The 10,301-nt window shown below is 42.8% G+C and overlaps 1 protein-coding gene across 1 annotated transcript; it reads left to right on the top strand.

The window, feature by feature from the left end:
• The first annotated feature begins 234 nt into the window (after nucleotides 1–234).
• LOC123046481 (protein ECERIFERUM 26-like) lies at nucleotides 235–3,821 on the top strand. The gene is made up of 2 exons (XM_044469861.1): nucleotides 235–877; nucleotides 2,751–3,821. Exons 1-2 carry the CDS (start codon nucleotides 413–415, stop codon nucleotides 3,576–3,578), a joined length of 1,293 nt encoding a protein of 430 aa, XP_044325796.1. The 5' UTR covers nucleotides 235–412; the 3' UTR covers nucleotides 3,579–3,821.
• The last annotated feature ends 6,480 nt before the right edge of the window (nucleotides 3,822–10,301 follow it).

Raw genomic sequence — 10,301 nt, 5'->3', positions numbered from 1 at the left:
CAGCCACGCAAAACAGTGTGCGCACGGCGCGGGGCGTCCTGTCCGGCGAGCCAGCCATCAATTCACCGGCGGCGCCCGGCAACCGTGCACCGCTGCACGGCGGCTCGCGCCTCGTCACCCTGTCAGCGCGCGGGTCGGAGCCGTCGAGTCGAACCCATCCGTCCGTCCGTTGCTCACCTCCCCAACCAACCCCGCCCGCGCCCGTATTTAAACCCCAACCGGTTACCGGCGAACTGCCGTGTGCCGGCTTCCGTCCACCCCCCCATCTCGGGCCGGATATATACGCCACCCCTACACGCGTCCCACCAACAAACCGAGGCTGTGCACTCACACAGCGAGCGAGCTCAGCTTAGCCTAGCCCAAGCAGTCGCGAGCTTGCACGTATACTCAGCTGTTGCGCGGCGCGATCGGCATGGGGCTCGAGGGGGAAAAGACGGCGGCGGAGGCGGTGCACGGGCACCGGCTGTCGACGGTGGTGCCGAGCTCGGTGACGGAGGTGGAGGGGTACGAGCTGGGGGACGCGGACCTGGCGTTCCGGCTGCACTACCTGCGCGGGGTGTACTACTACGCGGCGGGGGAGGTGGTGCGCGGGGTGACCACCAAGGTGCTCAAGGACCCCATGTTCCCCTGGCTCGACGCCTACTACCCCGTGGCCGGTCGCGTCCGCCGCCCCGCCGACGACGCCACCGGCGAGCAGGAGGCCTCACGTCGGCCCTACGTCAAGTGCAACGACTGCGGCGTCCGCATCGTGGAGGCCCAGTGCGAGCGCGCGCTGGACGAGTGGCTCCGCGACGACGCCGTCGACCGCGTCCGCCAGCTCTGCTACGACAAGGTGCTCGGCCCGGAGCTCTTCTTCTCCCCGCTGCTCTACGTCCAGGTAAACAGACCGTCGACCATTCTCATTCTCGCCTCCAATCCAATCATACCCCGATAATGAAATGAATAGTAGTACCACTTATTCGATTAAACAACTACTCGGCCAGTTGAATCTTCAACCGGGAGTTGCTTGCGAGGATTGTTGACATTGTAGATAAGGATTTTACTACTTTTACCAGAGATCGATCTGTTCTGGCTTGGCGCGACCGGTTCTTGACGCGGGATAAGGATTAGATGATCATCAAGATGTAGCTTTCGGTGTGGTTCGCAGCTGTAGGTGTAACCATCAAAAAATTATGCTAGAACTGGGTATGGACCTCAAAATCGGAAGCCATTAGTGCGCCCGGCTGATGTTGCTTGGACTGGGAGCAAACTGATTACTTGATTGCTGCTGCATCCGGCATCCGGCATTTCTAGTTCGTGGGGACTGAAGGGGCGTTTCGTCCCCGCTCTTCTTAAATCGCTAGTAGAGTGTAGTAGTACGATGTACAGGGATCATGCGAAGCAGGTGAGGCGGTTTCAGCGGTAGGATAGGGCATCCCACCCCCACCGATGTGCATGATCAGAATTCCATCCAGCAAAATCTTGTTCCAATATGGTGATGCACTGCTGAATCAACTGATGATGATACACTAGACGAGAAAATTTTGGCATGTGTGGAAGGTGAAAAAGTAAGTGGTGTTCCACTGTGCAGATCATGTGCATTTTACTACTACAATACATCATTCATTGCGCCCGTACCGGGGCCTGCCAATTGGCATCGTCGCTACTAGTATTAACTGCACCACGTCTGCCTCTGCTGAGACAAAGAACCGGTGTCAGTGCAACTTGTGTACTACGTACGTACTGTAATTCAGTTTTCCTTTCCATCCGAGATTACTACTCGTACCACATCTCAGCTGCCAACATCTCTTGAATTGAATTCCAATCAAAACATCAATCTTATCATACATCGAACTCGACAAAAGGAAGATCCAGCTGAATTTGATCCTACTACCGGTATTGGTGCTAGAGAATATCCGGTGAAAACCATGTACTCCATTGACATCGCAAATAGAAGTTTATCCTGGACAAAAGGAAGTTTCAATAATTTCTGAAAATAATAGAGTATGTTGAAGAGATGGCTCTCTGTTGACATATAAAATTCGAAGTTCAAACACAAATTAATTTATGAGGTATGGAAATTTTTTTGCAAATTCGGCAATGAGTAGTACTAGTGCCAAACAGTAAAAGTCGCTATCTATCGCCGAATTGGTTTTCTTTTTTAGTACCTCATAATTGATTTTGTGTCTAAACTTGAATTTCACATGCTAATAATAGAACATCACCCTCTTAATATACTGTATTGTTTTTTTTTTGACAATTTTTGAAAATTTTCAAACCCAGTTCCCACTTCCCACCTAGTTTTCATTGTAACTTGGTTTCCACTGGATACTCTCTCGGTGCTTGAAGTTCAGTAATACGCTGTATCCCTGAACTTCACCAGTGAATCGCCTAAGCTAGCCATGCGTGCGTTCATTTGACAACAGTGAACCCAAGTAGGTAGAAGAGCGAACACTCGCACTGAAGACGACCCAACACTCGGACTGAAGACGATCATTTAAGGATGCGTGTGCGCTCGCAGTCCGCATAAATGTTTTACGGATCGCCGTCATTGCCGGTGGTGCATTACGAATTTATGATCAGCTTTGCCATGTGGATGGAGTAGGGCCACCGTGTCTCAACTTATGTGGCCAAGTCGTCCGTCTAGTCCCGGTCCCAAGCTTTGCTTCCTTGGCCTGTGTTAAACTTGAATCTTGATCTGTACAGTATACTGGTAACTGATTTCAGCTCCAAGTTGTAAAAATGACAGCGCGACTGACTGAGCTTCGCAGGTCACAAAGTTCAAGTGTGGAGCGATGGCGCTCGGGTTCAGCTGGGCGCACCTCATCGGCGACGTGGCCACGGCGACGACCTGCTTCAATCACTGGGCAAAGATACTGGGCGGCAAGACGCCAGACGCCGTCACCGTGAACCCCAGGAACGAGCCGCAAGACCGCGCGCCTGCCGACGCCGCCGTGCCGCGCTCCGTGAAGTCGGTCGGGCCCATCGAGGACTACTGGTTTGTCCCCGCCGGCGTCGACATGGCGGGCTACTCCTTCCACGTCACCGAGCCGATGCTCACGAGGCTGCAGCAGCAGGAGCCAGCGGCTGCCGGCGGCGCCTTCGAGCTCATCTCGGCGCTCCTGTGGCAGACGGTGGCGAAGATCAGGGCCGCCAAGGAGGTGAAGACGGTGACGGTGGTGAGGAACGACATGTCGGCCAGGAGCGGCAACTCCCTGGCCAACGAGCAGAGGGTCGGGTACGTGGAGGCGGGCTCCCCGCCGGCCAAGACCGACGTGTCCGAGCTGGCGGCGCTGCTGGCCAAGAACGTCGTCGATGAGACCGCGGCGGTGGTCGCGTTCCCGGGGGACGTGATCATCTACGGCGCCAACCTAACGTTCGTGGACATGGAGCAGGTGGACCTGTACGGGCTGGAGATCAAGGGGCAGAGGCCCGCGCACGTGGAGTACGGCTTGGACGGCGTCGGCGAGGAGGGCGCCGTGCTGGTGCAGCCGGACGCCGACGGGCGCGGCCGCGTCGTCACGGCGGTGCTCCCCAAGGACGAGGTGGAGGCCCTCCGCGCCGCGCTCGGGAGCACGCTCCTGCAGCCGGCTCCCTGAAACTTCAGTTGGGTGGTTTTCAGTTGGTTACGTTTGATTGCTTTCGAGAGTGATTTGCTGGGGTTATTTCAGTAATCGATGCGGGTGTGGGGTGACTGTGTGTGTGTGGGGTACGAATGTACGATGTTACGAAATAACTTACGCAAAATGTACCCAGGATTGCAATAATTTGTCAAACTAGTTTAGAGGACTGGCTTGGAGGTAAACCTCGAACTGCTTGGTCTATGGGTGTTTGATTTGATACGCATAAGCCTCTAACAACTACTCCTTCCATCTCATAATGCAAGACGCTTTTTGACACTATACTATTGTGAAAAAATGTCTTACATTATGGGACGTAGAGAATATGTTATTATTATTCGGTTTTTAAGGAGTAAGCCAGACATAGTCAATCCATTTGTAGATGACTATGCTAACTACGTTGGCCGAATCCATTTGTAGCTAGACAAATAACAACACATGAATTTCGCAAAACGCTGCGAATTTTAACAGTGTGGTCAATTTACAAAAATATTGGGTGTCTTGCAAAATAATATAGTCTGTTTTGTTAATTTGAAAAATATTGGAAATTAAAAATTCAAAAATTCATGTCGAACATTTGTTCATTTGTTTTTGGTTATTTCTATATTTTCATTATTTTTAAAATACATGCCGATTTATTTAATAAATGCTGTACATTTTCGCATACACTCTGCACTTTGTTTTTATAATCATTGAACATTTTTCAAATATGTGATGAACATGTTTTTATATACATGTCCCAACATTTTTTTGAATACAGAAATACACGTTGATTTTTTTTTGAACACATGATGATATTTTTAAAACAGATGTTCACCATTTTTATGAATACACATTGTATATAGTTCCTATACATATTGTACATTGTCCACATACACATTGAACCTTTCTGGGTACACATTGAACATTATTCATATGCATGATGATTTGTTTTAAATGCATGTTTGAGCATTTTTTTTCCAAATACTTGTTAAACATTTTTTGAATACACGTTGAACATTTTCCATTGGATGTGAAACAATTTTCCGATACACCTTGAACATTTTGTTAAATACAAGGTGAACATTTTTTAATATATTTGATCATTTTTTCGTATATTCATTGTATATTCTTGTATACACGCTGATATTTTTATACATTTTGAACATTTTCAAATACATAATGAAAATGTCTTCAAAATACATATTTGAATTTTAAAATACATGTTTAACATTTATAAAATCCGTGATGAACATTTCTTGAATAGACGTTGATGTTTTCTTAGTGCAAGTGAAACTTTATATTGAATTGTACATACATTTTTTAAATCTCGCGTGTCCAATATTTTTTAATGCATAATGGAAGATTTTAAAAATTGAAGTGAATTAATTAATTCAACGATCTGTATTTAGAATATTTAAAATGTATACAAACCAAAAACAAGAACGAACAATGTAAAAACCAAATGAAATGGACGAACCAAGAAAAAAAAACCGGAACGCTAGTCGGCCTGCCACTAGCTCGTGCCATAAACACAATGCTAGGTCGGTATAGCTTTTTGTTTTAGCACTGCAAACACTCTTTGTATTAACTTAAAATGTTTACAGGGATACATGAAATCTCTGGGCTAGAGTTAAGCTAGAGATGACGGCCAAAAGTAATGGTCGTGGCAGCTCTTGCCAAGTTATGTGCCTCTACATTCAGACTCCTCTTCTCGTGGACAAACTGTACTGAACTGAAGTTTTGAAACCTCCTTTTAGCCTCCTCGTTGATCGCTGCAGAACTACCCTTATACTCCTCTTTCAGGAGATTTACCGTGGCTGAAAAATCAGTCGCTATCATTTTATTGCATGCTAGGTCCATAGCTAGTGACAAAGCTTCAAGAATTTCTGGCACCACCATGTCTGATATTGTCACCGCTGAAGCTCCTAGGTACTGTCCCGAACTATCACGGCAGAGGGCAGACCGCAACCACAGCCGATTTGTCTCCATGTCGTCCCACTGCAGCATCTACATGAATTTTGACTGTACCCGACGGTGGAGCCTTCCACTTCTCTTCTGATTACGGCACTTGCACCTTCACTTTTGATACTGTAGTTCAGATAGTTCTGCTAGATAGCTCGTAATAATGGGCCGGCCCATTAGCTGCATCGCTTGACAACTTCGCTCACCTTGCGTTCTGTCGCTTCCCTCGATGATTCAGTCCGGTTTTCTTCTCTTTTGTTTTCGTGTAATTATGTTATATTTTCCTTCGGTTTTCTTTATTGGTCTTGAATTTATTTTTTTTGCGAGTTTGAATTTCTTTTTTCCGTCCTTATGTTTTCGGGTTTCTTTATTTTTGCAATGGTTTTCTTCGGTATTTAATTTTTCTTCTTTATAATTTACTTTTCTTAGTTTATTTCTTCGTATTTTTGCTTCTTAATTTATCTTTTGATTTCATTGTCAGTTTATTTTGCCAACGCATGTCTACCTTTTCATACACGTTGTATATTTTTTGTATGGATGCAAAACATTTTTAGACTCATTTAAAAAAATTCAAATACATGTTTAACATTTTTACCAATACATGTTTTCAATTTTTTTCAAATAAGTGTTAATTTTTTTCAGTTCATGTTAAACATTTTTTTGAATGATAGGAAACTTTTTTTGAAAATGTCATGAATACATTTTCGAAACTTTGTGGATATTTTCTAAAATGTGACATACATTTTTAAATTTAAAAGCATATTTTGTGAAGTACACAAATATTTATTTACATTGTATAAACATTTTTTTAATGTTACATACATTTTTTTTTCAAATGTGTGACATTTTTTAATTCTTACAAACCTTTTTAATACAGATTATTAACATTTTTGGTACACACAATTTTTATGAAACAGAGGCAAAAGCTTTGCCTCATCTCAATAATAATGAAGAAAAGAATTGCCCGGTTAATTATGGGAAACCGGGCGAAAACTGCTACATCCCATGAAGGGGCAACATTGGCCAACCTGGCTATCCACAGAAGACTCACACGTGCCACCGAGAGAGGCGCACCATCAAGGTTGACTAAAGGTGTCATCGCCATCACTACCATTAGGGGGGATTTACTATAGCTTGACACTGGGGATGTTGCAACTCGCAATTGGGCTCGCAGTTTCGTAGTTGTCCAAATTGCAAGTCCATCATCGATTTGCAAATGGGTTTGTATTTGTCCTAGTTGCAAGTATACCGTCGACTCGCAAGTGGGTTTGTGTTTTCCTTTTCATCCAGTGGCGAGTTCATGCTCTACTCGTAACTTGGCTTGTAGTTTGTTATTGTCCCAATTGCAAATCCACCCTCGACTCGCAAATGGTAGCATAATTTTGTGTAGTTGTCACATAATTTTGTGTAGTTGTCCCAGTTGCAGGTCTGCCATTGACTCGGAACTAGGACCGTAGTCTGTTTCATCGCAGTTGAAATTCCATCCTTGGCTCGCAACTTGGCTCATAATTTCATATTTTTTCTAGTTACAAGTCCACCCGCGAATCGCCACTGGCATATGTCTTTGCTTTTCATCCTAGTTGCAAGTCCACGCTTGACTCGCAACATGGCTCTTAGTTTGTTATAAGTCCCAGTTGCAAGTACACCCTTGACTTGCAACTAGTATCATAGTTTTGTGTAGTTGTCTCAGTTGCAAGTACACTCTCAACTTGTAACTAGGCCCATAGTTTGTTCTTCATCCTATTTGGAAGTCCACCCTCGACTCACAACTAGAAATATAGTTCGTTTCCATCCTAGTTGCAAGTCCAACCTCGGCTTGCAACTAGGCTCGTAATTGTCTGGCTTGCAACTAGGCTCGTAATTGTCCCAATTGCAAGTCCATCCTTGAATCACAACTAGTCTCGTATGTTGTTCCACTTGCAAATCCACGCTTGTCTTGCAACTCGGCTCATAGTTTTGTTGTTCTGCAAGTTCATCCTCCGACTCGCAAATGGGCCATTTGTTCTCATCCTAGTTGGAAGTCCACCCTTGACTCGCAATTTGTACCGTAGTTTTGTGTAGTTATCCCAATTGCATGTCCACCATCCACTCGCAACTATGCACATAGTTTGTTTTTCATCCCAATTGCAAGTCCACCCTAAACTCACAACTAGGATTGTAATTTGTAATCATCCTAGTTGCAATTCCGCCCTAACTCACAACTAGACTCTTAGTTGCCCCGGTTGCAAGTTCTCCCTCGAATCGCAAATGGTCTCGTAGTTTTCTGTAGTTGTCCTAGTTGCAAGTCCACCCGCGACTCACAACTCGGCCCATAGTTTTGTTTTTGTTCCAGTTGCAAGTCCACCCTCGACTCACAAATGGTCTTGAAGTTATTTTTGTCACCTCAGTTTGCAAGTCCACCCTGGGCTTACAACTAGCACCGACCTTTTTTTGTTCTCCACCCCTAGTTGCAAGTCCACTCTCTACTTGCAATCAGGCTTTTTTTAACCTTTTTTATTTGTTGCCTTACTCAAGCCCACCCTTTTTTTATGAGTAGGTCATCCCTTTTTATTCTTCGCCCTAGTTGTATGTTCATCACCGACTTACAATTGTCTCTAAGTTTATTTTGTTGCAGTTACTACTTCACATCAACCTGCAACTCGGGTCAGCTACCAATGTTTTATCCCAGGTACAATTCTACCTTTAATACGCAAAATGTAAGCCCCGAACCTGATAGCTACTAGTCCACTTTTCCCCCTTATTAACTCCTCAACAGTTTTTATTTTCTATTTTTTGGGCCCAACCCAATTTTTTTAAATGTCTCCGTTGCAAGCCCATTTTGACCCTTTTTTGAATTCTTTTTGAAAAATATGTAACTGAGTCAGAGGGAACCAAGTTTTCATGTTTTTTTTGAAAAACCATCATTCATATGATTTTTAGTTCCCAACCCATTGAGTTAGTTCCTCACCTTTTTTCAAATATCATAGTTGTACAGAAATGATACACACCCTTTTGAGTCATATTCTTTTATATACAAGACTAATTTTTACCAATTCAAAAAATCTTCTTGTTTTCAAAAAAAGTTCATACATTTTTAAATATGTTCTCTTTAAAAAATTGTGTTCACCAATACAAAATATATTTGTGTTTTAAAAATTCTTAAGAATTTCAAAATACGTCATCATTTTCATGTTTTATTTGAAAATTCAAAAATGTTCAGAAATTTAAGAATTTCTTCACAGTTTTTAAAAATGCTAGAATTTTTTAAAATGTTCATAATTTTGGAAAATTGTTCACATTTTTTCTTGCAATAGTCAGTTACCCGCTGCCATTAGTTCTTTAGATCTCGTGCTACTCATTTGTCACGACAACTTGTCAGTTCCAGTGGCTAGCAAGATGTATGCTCCAACATGAGGTATGAAGTTTGAATCGTAGTACCCATGGCACATTCTTTTTTGAGCGCGACCACTCGCTGTTAGTTTGACACCAATGGGCCAGGCCAGGCGGAGAAGCTCCCGTCGTTCTGGGTTGGGTGTCGTGGGCGACAAACAGACAACGAGAAAACGAGACAAAACAAACAAACGTTGCAACGGTGGGGATTTGTTTATCTGCTCATGTGGCCACATGGCATATAGGATACACAACCCAAACTATTCCAAAAATGTTTATCTACTGATGTGAGATGATATAATACTTAAATATTTTCATTTTCAAATTTTGTGCAGACTTTCAAAAGATGTTTCTGTTTGAAAAATGTTCGCGTTTTTATAAAATTATTCAAAGATTGAAAAAAGGTTTTGCATTTTCAAAAATTCTTCAAGTTCTTATTTTTTTTTCATTTTTTGGAAGGTGCGCATTAAAAAAATTCTCACTGTTTTAAAAGAAAAATTGTGTTTTGAAGTTTGAAATAAAAACTCAGGTCAGTCGTTGCTGATGAGTTAACTACGCTTCGAAGCTACTCACTCCATCCCAAAATAAGTGTCTTAAGTTTAGTACTTTGGACTAGAGTAGACACTTATTTTGGGACGGAGGGAATTCTCTATAACACTAAGCTCCCTAGTTTTGAAGAACCCACATTCAATTGAGATCTTTAATTAAAATTGGTTCACCCGATTTTGAACGGGTCAATAATTTCTCGATGCTCTCTTATTCAATTCTTTTATACCATACGCTATGCTTTTTAATATTTAAGGCCTCACAATTAATTGAGGTATTCAATTTAGAATTGTGTCATTCGATTTTGATCGGGTCAATAATTTCTCAACATCTCTCATTCAATTCTTTTAATTTACCATGCTCCCTAATTTTGAAGCTCTTTCATTCAATTGAGATATTCAATTTTGGATTTGGTTTACAATTTTGATCGAACCAACAATTTTTCAAATCAATCAGCAGCAACCTGAAGGAAATATGCTCTAGAGGCAATAATAAAGTTGTTATTTTATATTTTTTATATCATGATAAATGTCTATTATTCATGCTAGAATTGTATTAACCGGAAACTTGATACATGTGTCGATACATAGACAAAACATTGTGTCACTAGTATGCCTCTACTTGACTAGCTCGTTAATCAAAGATGGTTAAGTTTCCTAGCCATAGACATGTGTTGTCATTTGATGGACGGGATCACATCATTAGGAGAATGATGTGATGGACAAGACCCATCTGTTAGCTTAGCATAATGGTCGTTCAGTTTTATTGCTACTGCTTTCTTCATATCAAATACATATTCCTCCGACTATGAGATTATGCAACTCCCGGATACTGGAGGAATGC

The sequence above is a fragment of the Triticum aestivum genome, chromosome 2B (assembly GCF_018294505.1).
Source record: "Triticum aestivum cultivar Chinese Spring chromosome 2B, IWGSC CS RefSeq v2.1, whole genome shotgun sequence".
Classification (NCBI taxonomy): domain Eukaryota; kingdom Viridiplantae; phylum Streptophyta; class Magnoliopsida; order Poales; family Poaceae; genus Triticum; species Triticum aestivum.
This window is presented reverse-complemented; position numbering and strand designations above follow the sequence as displayed.

Excerpts from the sequence above, each read along its gene's own strand:
- LOC123046481 (XM_044469861.1), top strand. The coding sequence starts at position 413 with ATGGGGCTCGAGGGGGAAAAGACGGCGGCGGAGGCGGTGCACGGGCAC. Across the intron at positions 878-2,750 it reads CCCCGCTGCTCTACGTCCAG|GTCACAAAGTTCAAGTGTGG; the intron begins GTAAACAGACCG and ends TGAGCTTCGCAG.